We start from the raw sequence: 21,558 nt of genomic DNA, 5'->3' as shown, positions 1-21,558 counted from the left end.
GGCTAAGGGCCAGCGGGACCAGGGAGCGGTCGGCTTGCACACGGCTCTACCCCGGCACCGCAGCCGCCCCGCGCCTCCCTCAGCCCGTGGCACGGCGGGGCCGCTCCGGGCGGCGGCCGGTGGCGTCACAGCGGGGCCTGGCGGGGCCCGCCCCGGCCGGCGCGCGGTCACGTGAGCGGCGGCGGCGGCAGCGTCAGCTGATCGCGGCGCGGCGGCGGCGGCGGCGATGGACTTTCTGCTGGGGAACCCCTTCAGCTCCCCCGTGGGGCAGCGCATCGGTGAGAGCCGCATCCGCGCCCCCCGACCCTCCCCGAGCCCCCGCTCGCCCGTCCGGCCCCGCGCCCCCGGGGGCGTCCGCCGGACCCTTCCTCGGGGAAACGCCGGCCCCCGCCTCCGCGGCGGGACCAGCAGCGCGCTGGCCAATCAGAAGAGAGTTGTGCTCTGACTGACGGGTGCTGCGGACCAATAGCGGGCGCGCAGCCCGAGGCGGCTCCGCCGGGGGCCCCGCCAGCCAATCCGGGTGCGAGGGGGTCTCGGGGTGGCGAGGTGAAGTTTGCTCACTTAAAGGGGCCGCAGGCCGGTGGTCCGCGCCACGCCCCCCTGCATCGCCGAGCCCCGTGATTGGCTTGGGGCCATTCCCGCCCGCACCTCTTCGGGGGCTTCGGGAAGCTGCTGATTGGCTGGGCTCCAGCCTGGGCAGCCTATCGCGGCCGGGCGCGAAGGGGTCGCGTGAGCCGCGGCGGCACGAGGGGCGGCCGCGAGACCCCGGGGTGTGGGACGGGGTCCGTGAGGGCTGCGGGGACAGCGGGGCTGTGAGACGGGGTCACTGAGGGCTTTGGGGACAGCGGGACTGTGGGACGGGGTCAGTGAGGGCTGCAGGGACAGTGGGGCTGCGGGGACAGTGGGGCTGTGGGACAAGGTCAGTGAGGGCTGCGGGGACAACGGGGCTGTGGGGACAGTGGGGCTGTGGGATGGGGTCAGTGATGGCTGTGGGGACAGCAGGGCTGTGGGATAGGGCCAGCCAGGCCTGCAGGGACAGCAGTGCTGTGGGGAGAGCGGGGCTGTGGGATGGGGTCAGCCAGGGCTGTGGGGACAGCAGCCTCACACTGGGCTTGCCCAGTGGGACCAGTGTCCCCTACCCGAAGGACTCAAGCGCTGGGCAGCTGGGGGTGTTTGCCTGTCCTGAGCCTCCCCGCACTGAGCTGTGGGACAAGTGGAGCCTGGCAGGGCCATGCCCTGGCTCCTGCAGTACGAGCTCTTCCATCTGGCTGTGGCTCACAGCATGGAGCACCAGCTCCAGCAATGAACACAGCACCCACCCTGTGCCCTGGCAGGCCCATGGGCACATGGTGGGTGTCCTGCAGTCCCTGTGCTCAGGGCAGATGGGGAACATGGGAGAAGGATGTGGCCTGAGAAAGTGGAGCAGAGATGCCACAGTTAGAGAGAAGAAGACCATCAACAGCTGCACTGGTGTCAGAGCAGGGATGCAGTTCTTAAAATGCTTAGGATGAAGACTCTCTGTTCCTGTGTTGTATTGCCTAAGAGCCTTGAAGTTGTGCTTGAAGGCTGATGCCTATTTAAACTCCATTTGTGACTTTATGCACTTGCTCATTCTTGCTGTTCACTGCTTGTCAGACCTTTGCTGTTTGCTGTGAACATCCGGTCCCACATTCATTGGTGTCCTTGCATGGGTGAATAGGAGGCTGTGCCTGGGGTGGGAACAGAGCAAGCAGCTGCTTTAATTAATGCTTTTATTATAATGATTTTAGAGGCTACCCTACAACTGTCCCAAAGTGTGTCCGGGGCATTGTGATGTGCCACTCTGGTGTTGGGACAGATAGGTGAGATCTATTACAGCCAGGTGGTGGAAGGATCATCAGGGAAGACTTTGTGTTATCAAAATCCTCCAGATGATCTTCAACATACCCCCAGAACATCACATGTTTAATCCCATGTTCTAGGAGAAGCCGTCTCCTGCCCTTTCCTGAATGAATGCTCTTTGTTCCCTCAGTGAGTGTATCAGATATGTCCTTGTGTTTGGGTAGAGGCAATCTGAAAGTTGCCTCACAGATCTTCTGGTCGGTCTAGTAACCAGATTGTAAGTGGGTTATACCTCTAGGCTTTGTTTCAATTAAATAAGGGATTCCCAAGCAACAAACCAACAGCAAAGAGGAAAAAAGAAAAGATATTTCAAAAGTGTCTGAGAGGATGTAAGAAGCAGAGGTGTGATTCTAGGGAGTTCTTACTGAGTGGGGGTTTACTGGGGTTATGGAAGTCGAAAGAAGTGGAGGAATTACAGCATATGAGAAAGGAGCTCTCTGGAGGACTTGAAAGGGGTGGTGATTGAAAATATGAATATGAACATTGCCTATCAACATCCTGGGGATGTGGATTAATGCTATCTCCCCTGCTTAATTTGGGACGCAAACATGACTTCCCCAAACTCGTTTGGTAGGTCTGTGTCAGCTGCGTGTCCAGCCCCTGAGCCTGAGCACCAAACCTGCACAGTGCTGCTGCCCTGGGCTGTCTGCAGAAAGATAATGCTGCGTCCTTGCAAATTATTTGGGCAAAGTCACGTACGCTTGATAGAGCTTATAAAGTCTAAAATAGCTTTAGATGAAGGCTAAGGGGAAAAAAAAAGTCCTCTGTGGCCACTGCAGCAATGTTCTCAAATTCCTTCATTAATGTTAATCTAGTAAGACCCATTTATTTTGCTGACTAGGAAAGCAATGCTCAGATAATCTCAGTGATCTGTCACAGAATGAGTCAGTTGCAGAGGAGTAGGTTTTCTAGTTTCTTACTCACAGTTCTGAGATTTAGTCACAAAAGTTGCCTCTCCTGTTTTTGCACTGTGATGTCTCTTCCCAGGAGGAATACAGACTCACTTGTTTGGGGTTTTTTGTATTTGCTTCTGTTGTGTGGTGGGCTTTTTTAAACACCAGTGGGAAAATTTCCAAAGAGTGATAAAGCATCATAGTTCAGATTCCCCTCTGGAAAGGGAAATCCACTATGCCTCCATCTAGGAGCTAAGAGAAGCTTTTTTCCATTTTCAAAATGGAAAAAATCTAATTCCAAGGAAGTGAATTGTCTCTAAGTGAGAGAATGGAGAAGAAACCACCAAGTGAGCTCTCTCCTCACCCTGGAAGTCTAAAATAACTAGTAATTATAGCAATACCAAAAGGGACACAGCCAGGTTATTTCAGTGAGTGAGGGCAGGCAAGGGATAGAAGTAACGGTGTAGCACAGAGATGACACAGATGTTTTTTATGGATGGGGGTTATTTTAAGCATGAGGACCAGGAAAAGTTGAGGCTGTAAAGAGGGAGCAAGTAAGGCTCCTGGGTGAGGAAGAGAGGCAGATGCAAAACAGTGTACCAGAAAAATCACCACAACCTTTTGGATCCCACCTTGCAGGTGTTGCTGCACCCCTCTGTGGGCTCTGTGGGTCCCTGCAAGGTTGTGCTTCTCAAAAAGGCATTGCCTTGTCTTCTGTGCCTCCTCTGTCTGGAGGAAAAGGGGCAAACACAGCAGTTGAAGAGTCACTTGATCCCTGAGAATTTGAGCTGATTCACAGGACAGGAGCAGGAGTTCAGAGACACACATACCCACAGCACAGTGTCAGCGCAGTCTGTGTCCATCACCATCCTTGAATTAGGTTTGGAGCTGTATCTCTGGTGTCTCTGGAATGCACGCTGTGCTCTCAGGCTTTGGGGGAAGGATACAGCTAAATGGTGAAGTCCTGACAGAGCTGGTGCTGAAGTTCCCTCAAGGGAAGTAAAAGCATGAGGCTTGTACAGGATGCTGATTTGGGCCTGTGAGTTTGTGAACTGAAATGAAGTTGGAAGAAGGAACATCATGCATTGCTTTCTGCTGAGCCTAAGCTGTCTCATGCCATGAACTGCTGGTGTCCTCAAACACCTGTTGAAATGGGTGAGAAGGTGTTTGATGCTTTGCTGAGGAACTTAGAGCCAGCAAGAACACTGCAGGGAGCACTGTTTGAAGGCTTCACTTGGAGGAGGGGCAGAGCATATCACAGGCAAAGGATTTCTGAGCAGCATCTGGCTGGTTATGGGTGCTTCAGGTGTGGGGTGGGGAGCAAAGGGGACAGGAGCCTGCACAATACCTTCTGTCCCTGGCTCCTGTACTTCCCCACACTTCTGCAGTGCCAGTGTGCTGCTGCAGGGACAGCTGAGTAGAATCCCCAGCTGCACAGTGTGCTCTCCCCTGCCACCAGGGCACACACAACAACCTTGAAAAGAAGCAAACTTGTGAAATGTACTCATAGCACAAAGCAGTGTACAGATCCTTTGCGCCAGTTATGCCAAGTGTTTGGAGTTCTTTGTTATCTGCTGGTTCTAAATAACTTTTATCAACTAGCTGCAGTCAGCAGGAGCACATCCAGTGCCATGCAGGAAAAGAGTCCATGCTCTGGTTCAACCCCTACCACAGTCCTGTGCGGTTCTGGGTCCATCTGAGCAATTTGTGAAGCAGCAGACTGGAATCAGACAAACCCCAATGCTGTCACACCCGGGGAGCCGGACTGGCTGCCAGAACAATGTGGCTTTGGAGCAGCCCCATGAAGGGCCTCCTGTACATTCAGCAGCCAATGCTTTGGGGCTTGGAGTGGCATTCACAGGCTCACAATAACCTCTGCCAGGGGAATTCTCTGCTGCAGGTCAGGCTCAGCTGGTAACACACACAAGTAGATGCTGCCTGATGACCACCAGGCAGAGTGCTGGGTGTGTGGCAGTGCCCTGCCTCCTGTGCTCGCTCTTTTTAGGGACTTGTTGCTGTCCCCAGCCATCCCAGGCTCAGATTTCGTGCGGAGCAGACAGCTCATGTGCTAATTACAGCTCATGAAATGGGGCCAGCCACCCTGATCCTTCATGTGACTAATTAAACTTTGTTTCCTTCCCTTCTGCAGGCTTTACAGAAGGGCAAAGTTCAGGATTTTGGATATGAACTCCATATCTTACTAGGCTTGGACAGCCCCTTACAGCTTGGAAGAGAGCAAGGAGGATTAGAAGGGCATTAGCTCCAGTTTTCCCAATGCCAGCTAGGCCAGGCCTTAATTTGTACTGGGTAAATTCAAGCCTTTTGTCCTTGGAATTGCCTCAGGGTCGCATTCCTGTTTTCCATATGCTCTAATACTGTTCTTCCAGCTTTGCATTTTGTGACCCTGTGTTGTGTTTATGGCAGGTTTCCTGCAACTCTCCCTTGATGAGTGTATGAACCGGGGTGATGGCAGCAGGATGGCCATGATATTGTGGGGTAACAGGGGCAGGGTGTGTCACTTCTGAGGAAGCCCAGTTTTCCCCTAAATGGCCAGGCAGGTGAAGGAACACACATGGTTTATTTACATTCCTTTCTGAAAAGTAAACCTGCTGCTTGACCTTGGCAGGATTGGTGCATTTGGAGGGAAAGGGTGGTGGGGAGCAGGTTACAGTGTGCCACCAAACATTGGGAAGTGAGGAAAGGGAGTTTGCAGATTAAATTCATGTTTGTGTACAATATGAAGGAAGGTTGGGGAGATTTGAACAGCAAGGATTGATGGTTAAATGCAGGTTTTATTTTGTCCTTTGTTTTTTCTGTAGCTCAGAGCTTCCAAGCAGGCTCAGCCCTGTTCCCAAGTGGTGGATTTTTCCTTCCATGTTCAATGAGAAGAGTGGATGTAGACTTCACTTTTGGCAGAGCAACCCCTGTGTAGTGGATTTCTGTGATTCATTGCCAGTGCAGCAAACAGTGCAGGGAAACTTGTGACTTGTTCAAACCATGATGTGTCATGAGCAGGGGATCCTGGAGGAGAGTGCAAGTGAGGGGGGCTTTGTGACCACATGATCCAAACCCATCAGACTGACCTGAGCTAGAACCAGCCTACCAGCACAGCTGCTGTCCCAGGGCAGGAGGAACCCTGGAGCTCTGTACTGTGTCCTGATCCCAAAGGAACACCAGTGGAAAATATTTTCCTTCATGTGTTACCACAGTTTCCCCCATTGGCTGGTACATGCCCTGGTGCACCAGACATGCCTATTGCCCTGGATGTATTCTCCACCAGATCACCCAGTGCAATCCTTCCTCCTGTGCCTCACTGAGGAAGCTTGGATCTGCCAGAGATAAGGATCCCTATGTAAAGTTAATACTCAAAGTGACAAAAGTTTACCTGAGTCAAGGAACCTTAAGTTTATTCCAGTAATAGCCAGACCTTTGGAAAGGTGGAAGAGCATCAAGAACAGTCTGCCACTCTCCTTCCCTGTCTGCCCTCTTCTATCTGGCTGTGGCCACAATGTCATCACCATAATCACTGTGTAATCAATGCATTCTGTAGCCAACAGAAAAGGTGGTGGCTGGATTGTGATAAGATGCAGATAGCTTCACAGTGTGGTGTGCAATCTGTGGGAGGGACACGTGTATAAGAGGCTGCATTGCACAGTGCTGTGAATAGCTCTGTGCCTGACCCTAAACAGGACATGATGGATGTGCTTACCCAGGCAAGAGTTAAAAATTCTTCTTCCTGTGTTAGGGCCTTATCTCATTACTGTGTGAATGGGCATTTAATTTCACTCCTACACAGGGATCATTAGCTGCTGGGTCAAAAGCAGAAAAAGGCAGCTCTGCAGAGGAAGGACCTCTCTAAAGGGGTAGAGGACCCGCAGCAGTGAGGGAGAGCCGCAGATTTTGCAGGGACAGCAGTTTTGAAAATGCAGGCATTTCTGTAAGTACCTCGCTAGGACCGAGCTCTCCTGAAGAGCACCTGGTAAGTGCTGAACAGGTCTGGCCAGTTTTAATTCTCTTGCCCCAGTGCTAAGTCAAGAGTTTTGTAGGATGAGAGAGCTGGAAAGGATGGTTCTTGTCATCTGCTTGCCATTAGCTGTGTCTGTGTTTCCCTGTGGTCTTGGGAGTGCCTGGGTCCTTCTGGCCCCACTGGCCATTCTCTACTGGTGGTGTTCCTGAAGGCATCAGTCAAAGGCATGGCTAGGACTGAGACATGGATGATTACAGGGTGAGGCATTGGTGCTCCCAGTAATAGCTGCTCATTTCCCAAATCTCTGCCTTGAATAAATAACATCAAGGCTGACTGAGGAATTCCTAATTAAAGGGGACACAATCAAAGGTGGAACAATATTACTTTGACTTCAGCCTGCAGTTTGCTTCTGCCCACACTCCCTAGAGGCCAGAAGTTCAGGGGAAAGGTGTAAATATTAAACAAGAGAAACCCTGCTTTGGTTTTCTACGTTTGCTTGTTTGTTTTTATAGAGCTGGTGTACAAAAAAAAAGGGGACTGATTCTTTTGTCTCCTTATGTGTAAACCAAGAATTTGAGCTATTGGCATTAGATCTGTATCAGGGTAAGTGAGCTGAACTCAACAGTTTCTGGCCTTGCAGGAGCAAAGCAAATAAGCCCCCTTTTCCTTAGCTGTGGAGCTGAAGTTATGCTGAGCACTTTCCCTTCATGCACAGGATACCAGAGGTCACACAGAGTCTGTTTGTAGTGTCAGTAGCATTGGTGGGCAAAGCTGGGCACCCACCATCCCAGCAGTGTGCTCTGCCATGGTGACACCTAGTGGGGAGCACTTGGTGACCCACAATTTGCATATGAATTTGCCTCCTTATATTTTGTAGTGGCAGCGAGGGAGAAGCAGGCTGGGGTCTGGGGCCTTGTGAGAGCTTAAGAGTGCCAGGGCTGCTCTTCACCTTCGTTTCTGTTTTCCAGAGAGAGCCACCGATGGGTCCCTGCGGAGTGAGGACTGGGCTCTCAACATGGAGATCTGTGACATCATTAACGAGACTGAAGAAGGGTAAGGGAGCTGGCAAGGGCCCATATGCAGTGGCAAGTCCCTGAATTCCCTGGAACACCACATCCCTAGGCTGCAGTAGTAGCATGCACTGCTGGAGGTAATAAGCTAGGCTTCCCAGCAATCCCTGAGACAGTACTCTGCTAGGAGACCTAGAGACGTAGAAAAGCTGTCAGAGCATTTATTAGATGCTTTTCTATAATCTTGGTGAGTGCTAGGAGCCATTCAAACAGGCCTTCAGGGTTCCCAGACAACCCTCAGTTCAAGCCAGGCTGCCTCCCATCTCCAGAAGGCATATTTGCATTTCTTCCACTTTGATTTATTCCCCCTTCATACCCTTCTCTTTCTCTCCTCTGGGAATGTAAAAATCTAAAGGCTGGTGACTGAGAGAAGAAGGGGAAATCTCAGGCTGCTATTCAGTCCTCTTACTGTGCCAGTCTTTCTTGGGTTTCTTCTCAGGTATTTTCATGTACAGTCACTCAAAACCACACAAAGTGAGTGGGGGAGCTCTTGTCTCCCTCTCCCTACAGGGAGGTGTTCATCAATCTGCCAGACTTGTTAACTCAGGAGCTGGGGATTTGCCACTGAATTCAAGGGAGAGTGCTCCTTCTCACAGTGGAGATGTCAGGAGCAGCATGTAAAAAAGAAGGTGCTACATGGAATAAAACGTGTAGGTTTCACTCCTGCTGTCTTACCCCACAGTGATGTTGACAGAGGATTAGCAAGCCCAGTTTTCAGCTTCACATGTATGGAAACAAAGTCAAACACCTCTACTTACAGATCTGTCACCACTCCTTTTCCACTATCTCCACGGTGCAAATGCATCTGTCTCTGTCCACAGTTCTCAGGCCTGAGCTGTGGCTGCTTTCAGGTCTTTCAGATACACAGCTGGACAGGCTCTCCCATTGTCCTGCTAAGGCCCATCCTCCAACACTAGGCTGCCCCACAGGCCAATACACTTCTGCCTCCTCACTGAGTCAGTGTCTCCACCCCACTTTTCTCCTCCAGCACCGCTGCTCTTCCAACTCAGCTTCTCTTCCTGTGCTCTGAATCTGGTTCATTTGTGCCCTCTTAAGACCACAGTGGACTGAGACCATGGTGTTTCTCCCCTCTGAAAATGGTTAATGAGGCCCTGCTATACTGTTGCTCTCTTACCCACCTGCCCCATACAAGCAAGATTTTGCCAGTGTGTCTCCTGCAGCCTCCTTCTCTCCAGGGAAATGTTAAATAGCTCCTCTTTGAGTAACGCAGGAATTGCTGCAGATTGGTCTCTCCTTCCTGTTTGTAAGCTGTGCCAAGCTTTTCTGTGATCTCCTCCTCTTCAGTCTCTCTGCCATGGGATTTTGCTCTACCCCACAGGAGTGTGTTTCTAGCATTGTTTTTACTCTGTTCTCTCTTGTGTGCTGAACACCTTGCCCTGTTGCAGACATCAGCACAGAGGCCTCTAATTTCAGTAATAGCACTCAGGGACAGGGCTTAATGGTGGATTTTGCAGTGTTAGGTTTATGGTTGGACTTGATGACCCTAAAAGGTCTTTTCCAACCTAAGTGATTCTATGATCAACCAACCTCGCTCCTCTTGCAGAGCCACAAGCAAAAGCTGCTTTACCAATCACTGCTTCAAGCCATGCTGAAAACATGGTGAAGAGGGACACCTACTGAGTATAAGGCATCCAGAACCTATGGCTGTTTTGCTTTGCCTCAACCTTTTGATGATCTTTCTTCATCTCATTTCTCCTTCAGGCCCAAAGATGCATTCCGAGCCATTAAGAAGAGAATTGTAGGGAATAAGAACTTCCATGAAGTTATGCTGGCTTTGACGGTGAGCAGTGCTCTGTGATACCCTGCTGTAAAGCTGAGTGCTGAACACAGGTTTTAGCATACATGCTGAACAGACTCATGTACCTAAAGCCAGTAAGGCAAACACATGAGGACAGAGAAGGCTACAGCTAATGCTTCATTGCCTTTGAAGGTCCTGGAGACCTGCGTCAAGAACTGTGGCCATCGTTTCCATGTCCTTGTGTCCAGCCAGGACTTTGTAGAAGGTGTCCTGGTGAGAACAATCCTGCCAAAGAACAATCCACCTGCTATAGTGCATGACAAGGTGCTGACCCTCATCCAGGTGAGCCAAGAAGTGTGAGCATCTGCACCATGCAGACAGTATGTGTCTTTAGGTGCTTGTACAGAAGGCTGTTGTATGTGCTGATGGGCTGTACTGTCTCTTCTTCCCCAGTCCTGGGCGGACGCCTTCCGCAGCTCTCCAGACTTGACTGGTGTCGTTGCTGTCTATGAAGACCTGAGACGGAAGGGTTTGGAGTTCCCCATGACTGATCTGGACATGCTGTCACCTATCCACACACCACAGAGGGTATGGGAGCATTGCTGAAGAGAAGAATGTCGGGCAGCTGCCATTCTGGAGCGATGAGGGGATTTTAGGAGCTCTGTCTTGAATTTAGAGGGTGTTTGGGTGGTGAGATGTGAGAAGCTCCAGGACAGCCAAGAGCTGTTGGGACCAGTTGGGGAGCTGCCATCAATATTTCTCCTCTAGTTGCACTGTCCTGCCAAGTATGTGTGTCTAACATTTCCTTCTCTCTGTCACTTTCCCCACCTTTGTAGACTGTGTATAGCTCCAACTCTCAATCTGGACAGACCTCACCTGCAGTCAACTCCGCTCAGCAGATGGAGTCCATCCTCCACCCTGTCACCCTGCCCCCCGGGAGAGGCACATCCAGCGACGCGCCCATCACACCCACACCCGAGCAGGTGAGTTGGACACAGGTCCCAGGATGTTGCTGACCCTTCCTGTGTTTGAAGCTATTTCACAGACGCTGCTCTGGGACTGCAGTACTGGTCCTGCCCCAGCCTCTGTCTTCAAGGAGCTGTTCCTCTAAGGCACAGTCCTTTGAGAGCTCCCCAGAGCTCCATTGTGGTCACAGTGATGAACTGGGATACTGCAACCAACATTTGCCTAAGACAGGGCTACTTGCAGGTAGAGGGAAGTGGAGTGCTGAGACATGATGCCTCCTTATCATCTTTGTTTATCTTGCCTCACTGCTTACTTTATATGAATCAACCCTATCTGGCTATGTGGTTTCCAAAGGCTTGGGCTTCCTCACTTGTTTCCCCATCCTCTTTTCTCCTTCCTCACCCTGACTTCATACAACACCATGTTCAGCACCAAACCCCTAGCTGTCAGTACTTTGCATTTCCCTTGCAGAACAGAGGGTAGAAACTGTTCTAAAGAGGCTCATCAGCAGCTTGTAAACCAGAGGACTAAAGCTTCAACTGCACACTTAGCTGAGGCTCTCCTGTTGAATAGGAATTAATTGTTTTCCCCTGTCTTACACCACTTTGGAAGTTAAACCATTTAAATGGCTACCACATGGGAGCTGTTAGCTGAGGAGAGATTTGAATCATACCAGCAGCCTGTGCTGGCTATTAAAAATCAAGGCTAGACTGGTGGCCGAGATCCCAGGTGAGGGCCTGGCATCTGCTACCAGCAAATGAATTTGATGGTAAGTCATGGAGGGGTTTCCTGCTGGGAGCTCCTGAGAGCTAAAATGAGTGGTGACAAATGAACTCCCCGGTGGCTGTGAACAGGCAGTGCCATTCCCTGCCTTCAGGGCTACCTCAGCCATGTCCCCAGCCTCCCCTGGCAGAGCTGTCACTCCACTTTGCCTTTGCAGATCGGGAAGCTGCGCAGTGAGCTGGAAGTGGTGAATGGGAACACAAAGGTGATGTCGGAGATGTTAACAGAGCTGGTGCCATCCCAGGCCGAGCCCTCTGACTTGGAGCTGCTGCAAGTAAGAAACCCTGGGCAGGGTGGAGGGCTGGCACCTGCAGCACAGTTTAGCAGTGACTTGATGGACTGAGGCCCAATGCATGCCAGGTGTGGGGAACAACTGGACAGTTTACTGTGGGGCTTATCAGGAAGTGAAGGGATAAAGAAGACACAAGGACAGTAGAGTTTCAATGGTGGATGAAAATTGCATTGCCAAGGCTGGAATTATTTCACAAGGGAGTTTGTAGTCCCCAAGGGCCTTTCTTTCTGGGTGATGTGTAATACAAAAAGCATACAATTATTCCATGTAAAGCTTAGACTCAATTTACCTCTCACACCAAATATTTGTTGCCCATCAGCAGTTCCTGATAGATCCCAGTAGCCTCTGGAATCTGTGTTCCAGTCAGAATTCCAAATTTGTGAGTGCTTAGCTGTAGTGTGACCTTTGTGGGTGGTGACTTGCCCTGCTTTGAACAGGAGCTGAATCGGACATGCAGAGCCATGCAGCAGCGAGTCCTGGAGCTGATTCCCCGTGTCCTCCATGAGCAACTCACTGAGGAGCTGCTCCTCATCAATGACAACCTCAATAACGTGTTTCTGCGCCATGAAAGGTACCTCTCTCCTCCCCTCTCTTCCCTGCTCTCCCGCAAGACTTTACTGCCCTTGAAGGCTGCCTATCCCACCCTTTTGATCTGCCCAAGAGTGTAGTACTTGAGATGTATCAGTCTGTATCGTCCATCTTTGAGAACAAAGCCAAATGTCCTCAATTTTTGCTGACTGAGTCACTGAGGGAGTTACACAGCCCTTTCAAAGCTGCTGTGTAAGTTCTCGATGGGGTATAAAGATGTCCTTGTGGCATAACCCAAAAGAAGGAGGCAACTGCATGGAAAGAGATGGTTTTCTAGCTCTGAGACAGGTGGAGACAGAAAGAAATTGCCCAGATGGGATCAGCACTGCTTTTTTTTTCTTCCATTTCAACAAACACATCTTTGCTAGTTCATCCCCAGATGAACTGTAAAGGAGAGCTGTTAGTTACAAGTAACTGTGGAAGATCCTAAGAAGCTTTCTCACACCACCTCTCAGGAGACGTCAATTCTATGGGTCTTGCTATGGTATCTTGAGGGGAAATTGGGCACTGAGCCATAGTTCCCCTTTCCTAGTGGGTAGGAAAGGGCAGACTGTGCCAAGTCTTACAAAAAATCTCTTGGGCTGTGGGTGAATGAGCCCACACTACTGAAATGCATGCTGTCACCTTTCCTGCAGGTTCGAGCGACTTCGGACAGGACAGCCTGTTAAGGTAACTCAGAGCAACTGTCCCTCTCTGCAGCTTGGTTTGCATCCTGCAGGTCCAGCAGTGCCCTACTGACTTGCAGGGAGGTTCAGTCTGCCCCATTTAGAAATGGTGGGCTTTACTTTCCCAGCCAAGCTGCACCAAAGCACCTGGTACATGGGACACTTCATTTCCCACTGCAAACCTCTCCTGCCCTGCCCAAAGAGCAAGAGCGGAGCAGTAGCAGTTATAGTTATTGAATAATGAGATTCCAATTCCCATATGAGCCTACTCTGAGCACTACCCTGTCCTCTGAACCAGCATTCACCCTACTTACTGACATCCAGCAGAGCTGGGAGGCTGGCTACCCAGGCATATGCTGCCCTGGGACATTATTCCTAGCCAGTTGTCTGATCACTGTCCCTCTTCTCCCTCTTCACAGCTGATATGTTTCAATGGGTGCAGAAGGGCTTTCCAGTATCAATGAGCTAGGATTGTAGAGTCAGGGTATCCAAGCTTCAGAAACTCTCCACCATCTTCTTTTTTCTTCTTCCAAAGGCACCAAATGAGGCAGAGAACAGCTTGATTGACCTGGGACCCAATACTCCTTCAGCACTGAAACAGCCTGAAGTCACCAGCAACCTTTCCTCTCAGCTGGCTGGAATGAGTGTGTTGCTATGCGGTTTTCCCCTCAGTCTTTATCCTGTGCTGCTTTGAAAATCCTTTCCTGCCCTTGAATCATCTCCCAAAATTATTTAGTCAGATTCCTAGTGTAACCTAGAGAAATGCCATGTGTTTTCAACTAACAAACTCATGGAGAAACTTGTATATGCCCCAAGGCGCTCAAGCATTTGTCTTGGCATCCTCACCTCACGTAGTGCAGGAGGTGGCCATGACTTAAGAAGGATGTCACCATTAGTCTGGCTAAGGACCCGGCCTTTGGCAAGACTGGGGATAAAGTTGCTCCTTCTGCAATGCCTGGCAGCGTTGCCTACTTGCCTCTCTTGCTGTGTGGTGTCAGGTTCACCACTGAGGTCTGGGAGAAGCAGAGCAGCTGAAGCTATGCTGCAAAGGCAGCCATGAGCATATTGGGCCCAGGACCCAGGATTTGACAGGTTGTTTACTCAAAAAACCCATGGGGTCCTGGGGGTTCTTCAAGACCTACCAACAGCCTACATAGCACTGCCTGGATGCAGTTGCAGAAAATTGGCACCAGACTGTTTTTACAGACAAGCCAGCTGAGATATTTTTCAAGTCAAGTGTTTTTCAGATGATGCCTGAGTCATGAAAATCCACTCATCTGTCTCAGAGGTGCTTGCCCAGAAGCACAGGTTATTTTCTTCCAGAGGTTATGGAGCAATTCCCTCCAGAGTTGTCTAAGATAGTCAGGAACATCTAGCCTCCAGCATCGGTAAATTGATGCTGCTGCTTCTGTCTGAAACTGAGCCAAAAATATCTACTGAGTGGGCAAAGAAATAGCTTCTGTTACTTCACCCACGACTGCACACATGCATAGACTGTGCTGCATCTAATAAGCAGGATGGAGGAGTGGGCCTAGAGTAGTTTAGCCCATTCTGATGACAGTTTTCCATCCAACACTCTCCAAGCCCACAGTCCTCCCTATACTGTTCTGCACTGCCTGCTCACCCTGCTCTGTCTCCCACAGACCTGGGCTCAAGCAGTGTGAGTGCAGGGCTGCACTCCCTAGACACTTCTGGCAAGCTGGAGGAAGACTTTGACATGTTTGCCCTGACCCGTGGCAGCTCACTGGCTGAGCAGCGCAAAGGGTGAGTAGGACAGCTTGCTCTGTCCTTTCTGCCTTCTTGCAAAGGACAAGGGCTCAGGGAAAATGGGGCTACACCCTGACCAGCAGCAGTTCCTGGGAGACAGCAGGATGAAACAGAAATGCTCTTCACACACACAGTGTTTGTAGCATGACCTCTGTGCTCCCAGTCCTTTTTCCTGCTTCCATCATCTCCCCTTCATGGCGTCCTCTGGGTATGGGGAGAAGGAATTGGTCTCCCATATGTTCTGGGAGATTCAGTGTCTGGGAATGAAGGTGTGAAGTGGGACTGGCTCAGTTTTCTTGTTTGCCTCTGAAGTCATCTGTCCTGACTGGGGTGATGTTGAATTTGGAAATTGCTGAGTACTGATTCAGCCTAACAGAGTATTGTGGTGGAGTGCAGGAAGAGTGCAGTCAGTTGTGGCTTGCAAGAGGGCACTGTTCTGTGCCTCAGCTTCCCTGTTGGCAAGTGGGGACTGATGATTCTTCTTCCATGGTGGATTTGAGAGCTCCTGGTGTAAAGCACTAAGAGCTGGTGCTTTCCTCTCCATAGTGCTGGCTGAACTAAAGAGGCCTTCTCCACTGCAGAGTGGATTCCTGAATCCTTGTTCTGGAGGAGCTGGCAAGAGCTGTGCTGACCAGATCCCCTGGGTTTATAGACTGTGGCTGATATCACGCTGCTTTGCCTGGCAGAGCCATTCACTGCTCTCCATAGAGTACCAAGCAGCAGAGCCCACAGGCCCATCACTGCCTCCAGCCCTCCAAGGCCTGTGCTCCTGCACTCCTGCAGCCACTGGAGTGCCTTGTTCTACAGCTGGCCAGTAGCAAGTTAAGGTCTCTTACACGTGGCAAGTTAAGGTCTCCTAATGATGTTTGCTTCCATTCCTCTGCCTCAGACTGCTTCTGGTAAATGTGGTGGGGAAACCCATGGCCCACACATGACTTCATGTGTTTTGTCCCTGGGTTTCCCCACCGCTTTTACTGTGGGTTGTGCTGCCTGAGGACAGAGGCAGTCCAGCACAAAAACAACACAGCACCCAGTCTGGGGCTGAAACCAGAGCCACTGGTATGTGCTCAGTGCTGGAGTTCTGGACAGAGGTGGAATTGTATCCTCTCTGCTGTAGCACAGTCCGAGGCTTATGATCTCTGCACCAAGTAACAAGACATCTTCTATTTATTCCTGCCTGCACTTGCCCTCCTGCCAGGTAACCTCTAGTGGCTCTGGCTTCATATTTCACTGAGATCCTCTGCTCTCAGTGTCTCCCTCCACTTGAACAGACCCATTGCTCTACAGCTCCCGAACAGGACGTGCTGGCAGAGCCTCTGGGGTTTGTTCTTGACCCCCCATGCTTCATGTGTGTCTCAGTGAGGGAGTGCTTAAGGCACTTCAAGCCTTTCCTGCCATTCTTCCTCATCAGTGGCATGATAGCAGCGCTGTACTTCATCCTGGATGCCATTGTCCACAGCGGCCCCTTCACCGATGAGCACTTCTTTGAGAAGTTTGAGCGGCGGTGGCCCAAGCCCCTGGCCCCCAACAAAAACAGCTCCACTTGATGGTCTGCTGGATCTGTGGGATGGGGCCTGGGAGCAGCTGGAGGGGAAACTTGTGGAGAGTTTCTGTGAAAGGCTTCATTTTCCTAGCATGGAGAGTTTTCCCCACTCGGCATGGATCAAACGGTGACGTGTGGCATTGTCATGTGCAGTAGCAGCCTAGAGGGGACACAGGATTGGGATGAGGGAAATTATGGGTGAGACACGTCTGTGTGTGGAAAGAGGTTTCTGTAATGGTGCGTTTGGAGACTTGGAAGCAACACTAAGCTCTTCTGATCATCCAGTCTCACTTATGGCCAGAATAGCCAGTGAACCTCTGCCACCACCACTTCTTACATGGTATTAGTTAGAGAGCTGGTTTTGAGCTGTTTGTGTCTGTGAAGATAGGTGAGTATGTAGGTGAGGGCCTGTTGCTCAAATCCTTTCTGAAATATCTGTAATATTCTGTTCAGTCTGTGTTAGTTTTTTCTCTTTATATTCCACCCCAAAGAAGGTGAGTGTTGTGGTTAATGCACCTAGCTCTGTAAGTCTGTGTCTTGATTTTCATACAAGTCCTTGTCATCCTTCTGTCACTGTGCCAGGGCTGTGCTGTTGTATCCCACAATGTTCCAGTGAGTAGATTGGTCTGTTTTGTGGTGGGCTACACCTATAACCAGGGCTCAGGGCTTTGCATACCTTTCTAGAAGCTCTTGGTAGCAGAATGACAAGGCATGAAAAGTTGTGCGGTCATGTAGGAGTTCCTGCTCTTCACTCTCAGGCATCTCATCAGCCTGTTGTTTCCCTCTCTGATTCCAGGGTAAAGTATGAAGACCCCCAAGCCACCAAAGGCCTTGCTGGTGCCCTGGATGCCCGGCAGCAGAACACAGGAGCGGTAAGTGGCCATAGCTTTTACTGCATCACCAGGAATGGGAGTAACCTCCTGGCTCACCAAGGAAGTAAGGGTGCTGTCTGTTGGGAAAAAGTCAAGTGATGATAACTCCCAGTCTCCACCAACCTGCATTTCCTAGCTGGGCTGCATACCTCATTCTTTAAAGCCCTGAGGTGAGGAACTGTGAAAAGTCTGGGGTTGCCTCAGGCAGTTGAAGGATGTCCCTCCCCAGGGAAACTTCCACCTGGAAATGCATATTTTATTCCTCTTCAGTAGATTTCTATGTCCAGTCACCTTCTCTCTGCAACCAGAGAATTAGTAAATTCTTTCCCCCACCTTAACCCCATTGCCTCCCCTCTCCCTCACATTGCAATGCAGACTCTCTGTCATCCAGGGGGAGTCTGGTGCCTCTAGTGATGGAGCCCAGCTGACAAAGTGGATGATGCGTCAAGGAATGGTGAGATCTGAGGTGGTGGAGGGCCAGCAGGGAGGGAGGAGGCTGGGGCTGCTGAAACAGAATCATCACTGGCACAGCACATGAGGATGCACAGCAGACATCAGCAGATACTGCTAACTGAAATGGAGCAACCCTGGGCTGGGCCAGTAGTGGAGACTAGGCTTGGGAAGGAAGCAGGCAGTGTGCCTGTCCTTTCTCAAGTAAACATATGCATAGGAAAAAATGCTAGGAGCTCTGTGGCCAAGAGAGCATGTGCCACTCTGAGCTAGAGGATGGCCTGTTTTGGGGTGGGTGTCTGAGGCAGAGGCAATAGCTGGTGGCATCACGAGGGTGGCTGCTACCATTCATTCTCCTTGCAGCCTCTCCTTCTTAACAGAAGGTGCCTTGTTTGAAGGAAAACACATTCTGACTTTAACCCTGTTGAAGGCCTCCTCCTGTAACTAATGATTGAGCTTTCAGGCATTTGAATTTGGTCTTTTGGCAGCAGGAATTCCTGCAATTACATTCCCTCAGGCACGCAGAGGCTTTGACAGCTCCTGGGTCTGAAGCTTGTTAGCCTGTCTTCCTGTAATGGGCACAGCCCAGGCTGATGTCTGCTCTAGGAAGTTTCCCCACATGCTGTACAGTTGGCTTGAATGCACTTGTACCCCAAAGAGATCCTCTCTGGGCAGGCAAAGCCAGTTTGCTTTGAAACTTCCCTAATCTCACACATCCTTTTCCATTCCCATTCGTCCATCTGGCAGCTGTGATAACTATCTGTGCTTGTTCCCTGGTTTGAGGAAATCTGTCTTTGGTACGAAGGTGTTCTCTTTTTCTTGGTCTTGGTGTTTCCTAAGGGCAAGGGAGCTATATATATTAGAAAACTAATAAATAAGTTCCCACAAATACTCTCTCATTCTTCTGCTTGAGGAGCCTCTAGCAAGGACTGCTTCTTTTTCAGCTTTGTTCAGGACCTCGACTGGAGAAAAGGATCTGGGGTTTTGAATCAGACTTTGTTTCTTTCAAGGTTACCTCTGTCCACTAGGAATATGTCTCTTTGCTGTTTAAATTGACCAGGGCTATGAATTCTTCTGAGCTAGCCTCATCCCTACTGGAAGTAAAATTTAATTGTAGATGACTTCCTCTTTGATGGGTCCTTTTCAGTAGTTTGGTGTGATATCAAATCCTGCTGTGCTCCATGATCACACCAGGGAATCAGTTCTTGGCAGGTGTCTTTCCCCCTTTGTGTGCTGTCAGATCTGGCACCTCCAATATCTTCAGCATTGCAGACTTTGACATCGGACTGTCACTGGTTTGTAGAGGGAGAAGGTGTAGAGGAATGCATGTCTCTTGTTCTCTGGCTGCCTACACAAGCAGACAGCTTCCACCTAGTGGGTCCTCACCAAAAAGCAAAGTCTGGTCCAGTCCTAAAATCCCAAAGCCAACCACCAAACCACAGATGCTTTTAATGGCATGTATCCTGGAAACTGCGTGTCTGGGCATGGATGGGACAGAGGAAGCAGGTAAGCAATGGCACTGATAGCTGGCACCAGCTGGATTTGGATGGGCCTGACCTGACTGAACAGTGGAGTGAGAGCCTGAGCTTCTGAGTTGGGCTTTCTTTTTGCATTGCAAATCCATTCCAGTGGATTTACTGGAACATCCTCTATTTTCTTGGCCTCACTGCCCTTTTTCTTTCTGTCCCAGGTACCAGTTCCTCAAGCCAATTTCATGGAAGACATAGAAAAGTGGCTCTCCACTGATGTGGTAAGTAAGGGGCTGCCTTCTTGGAGCCAGCAGTCCTGCTGGAGTTTCCTGTGGGGCTGGACTTCAGGCAGTGTATAACAGCACTGTCATCCCTGAATGTGTGGCACAGACTGCTGGGAGGGACCAGGGAAAGAAAAGCCAGGGACACAGGCTTTGGGATACCACAACAGCATCATCAGCCTTCTGGGAGCCACAGCTAATGAACTGAGGGCCCCTCTAACATGTCTGTACTGTGGAAGTGGGGGAAACACTGTCCTGTCTCTCTGTGAGCAAAGAATCACATCTGTGAAATGCCTTTACCTACCTTCCTTCTAACCGTGCCCTTCTCCTTCTCTGCTAGGGAGAATCAGAGGATCCAAAAGGTGTCACCAGTGAAGGTGAGATATGCCAGCCAGCCCTTGTCTTAATTGTTCCTGGCAGCACATTGGCTTTTCCACAAACCTCCCTCTTTGCTAATGCTCTGCTCTTCTCTTGCCCTCAGAGTTTGACAAATTTCTGGAAGAGCGAGCGAAGGTTGCAGACCGCCTCCCCACTTTGTCCAGCTCCTCAGCAGGGACATCCCTCTCCCCTCCTGCTGCCAGCCATCATCAGAAGCAAGCAAAGGAAGATGATGCTATGTTTGCCTTGTGAATGCTAAGGACTGGTGTGCTGTGGAGCAAGAGGCTGTGTGTGCTGTTTTGCTTGCTTCCAACCAGGGGCCAGCAGAGGAAGGACTCTGTCCCCTTCCTCCATTCTCTTCCTGTTTTACCTTTGAGTTGTTTTTATTTTTAAGCTGCTTTCAGACTTCAGATAATCTTTGTTGTGTTTAGGGATATCATACAGTAGACTTGTAAAGGGGGTTTCAAAGCTGCTAGAGAATGTGGGAGTTCAGTGGGCTTTTCTTTTTATGGTACAGAGTGGGCAAAGCAGAAGAAGCTCCGGAAGAAGCTTCCCCCATCCTACTCTCCAGTGAGGTAGTTAAGAGATCTTGCCCAAGAAACAGGAGAGGCTGCAGTCTGCTGCTGAAATCATTCCTGCCTGCCTCTTTCCTCACCCCTCCCCTAGAATGTATCTCCAGCCCTCTGCCTGCCAGTGTTAGACTGGAAAGCAGGGGGATGTGAAGCATTACTGGTGGCCGAGGAGGAACACTAATAATGGTAGAGGCACCCTGTTGCTCTAACCTCTCTTGCACAAGTGCTTGTGGTATGCAACACCTTCCCACTCACAACCCCTTCTCTTCCTCTTCCTCACCTCCCTTTCCCCATCAGTTTATCCAGAATCCTGCCCACAGCCCAGATGTTTCCATTGCACAGCAGCCAGTCATCCAAGCCCTTGGCAGCACACAGGACTGCATGCGGTACCCCAGGCTGAAGGGGCTCTCTCCCATGGGGCAGGATGTGCCTTCAGCAAACTATTTGCAGTTAATTTAATTCTCCATTATCCTACTTTTATCCCAGTGCGATCCTACCTCCCTCTCTCCCTTTCACTGATGCCTTCCACCACATTGTGCTTTGGTGTAGGGAGTCCCTCTGAGCCAGGCCAATGCTACCAACTCCCTTGGGATGGCTGTGTGTGCCAGGGTCACAGAGCTGCGTCCCCCTAAAGCAGGAGGCCCTTCCATCAGCACTGTTACACCAGTGGGAACGTGCTGTTGCTGGAGAAGCTTGTACAGCTAGTGAGCACAGAGGGGAAGTGAGACATCAGTCATCTCATGTCAGTAAAACAGCCCTGCAGCAGCCAGAAGTTCATCTGCACATGGGGAGAAATACCCTTCAGAGCAAACTGCACATACTGCCCCCTTGTAAATGAAAGGCAGGGAGGAGGGTGCCAAGCTCAGGGCTCCTGCTCATGGGATTTCTTGTTGAGCGTGGGAGAGTTGTCTTTTTTTACTGCACATTAAAGGAGCAAAGACTTGAGCCTCCCTTGAAGGCATGGTGTGTACTGTCAGTGCTGCTGTGGGGAGGGGAGGCTGCTGTGGGGAGAAGAGGGATGAAACCATGCAGCCACATTTGCTTTCCATGAAAAGGCAAGGGCACTGGTGCTGAGAGGAGAACAGCATGGGGGCTGAGAGTGCTCCCTGCTTTTTACTACAGTCTTGTGGAGAGGTGATTACAGGCTGTCTCAAAATAGCAAGAGGGTGAGCTACCTCCTCTCCTTTCCCTCTGTGTCTTGTGACCACATCTGAATACCCACCTTGCAGCCCATAAGTCACTTATAAAGACATGCAAGAAATATATTTGCTACTAAAGGGCCCTCTGGTATCCACAGGACATCCTCAGTTGTCCCTATACCATCTCTCCAGTGTCATCCTCAGATGTTCCTATACCACCTCT

The 21,558-nt window shown here is 50.4% G+C and overlaps 1 protein-coding gene across 3 annotated transcripts; it reads left to right on the top strand.

Annotated features, from left to right (window-relative positions):
* Window positions 1–8: 8 nt before the first annotated feature.
* On the top strand, window positions 9–21,141 carry TOM1 (target of myb1 membrane trafficking protein). Of its 3 annotated transcripts, none has more exons than XM_059471533.1 (16): window positions 9–278; window positions 7,710–7,794; window positions 9,534–9,612; window positions 9,763–9,912; window positions 10,024–10,158; window positions 10,407–10,553; window positions 11,477–11,593; window positions 12,049–12,182; window positions 12,835–12,868; window positions 13,400–13,508; window positions 14,508–14,628; window positions 16,971–17,046; window positions 17,438–17,500; window positions 19,187–19,246; window positions 19,587–19,623; window positions 19,728–21,141. In XM_059471533.1, exons 1-16 carry the CDS (start codon window positions 227–229, stop codon window positions 19,874–19,876), a joined length of 1,548 nt encoding a protein of 515 aa, XP_059327516.1. In that variant the 5' UTR covers window positions 9–226; the 3' UTR covers window positions 19,877–21,141. The 3 variants fall into 3 exon arrangements, with proteins under 3 accessions (XP_059327516.1, XP_059327517.1, XP_059327518.1); XM_059471535.1 differs by lacking the exon at window positions 9–278 and adding an exon at window positions 6,642–6,753; XM_059471534.1 differs by lacking the exon at window positions 17,438–17,500.
* The last annotated feature ends 417 nt before the right edge of the window (window positions 21,142–21,558 follow it).

This window comes from Ammospiza nelsoni, chromosome 5 (assembly GCF_027579445.1).
Source record: "Ammospiza nelsoni isolate bAmmNel1 chromosome 5, bAmmNel1.pri, whole genome shotgun sequence".
NCBI lineage: Eukaryota > Metazoa > Chordata > Aves > Passeriformes > Passerellidae > Ammospiza > Ammospiza nelsoni.
Note: the sequence above shows the minus strand (reverse complement) of the source record. Positions and strands in the feature narration are given on the sequence as shown.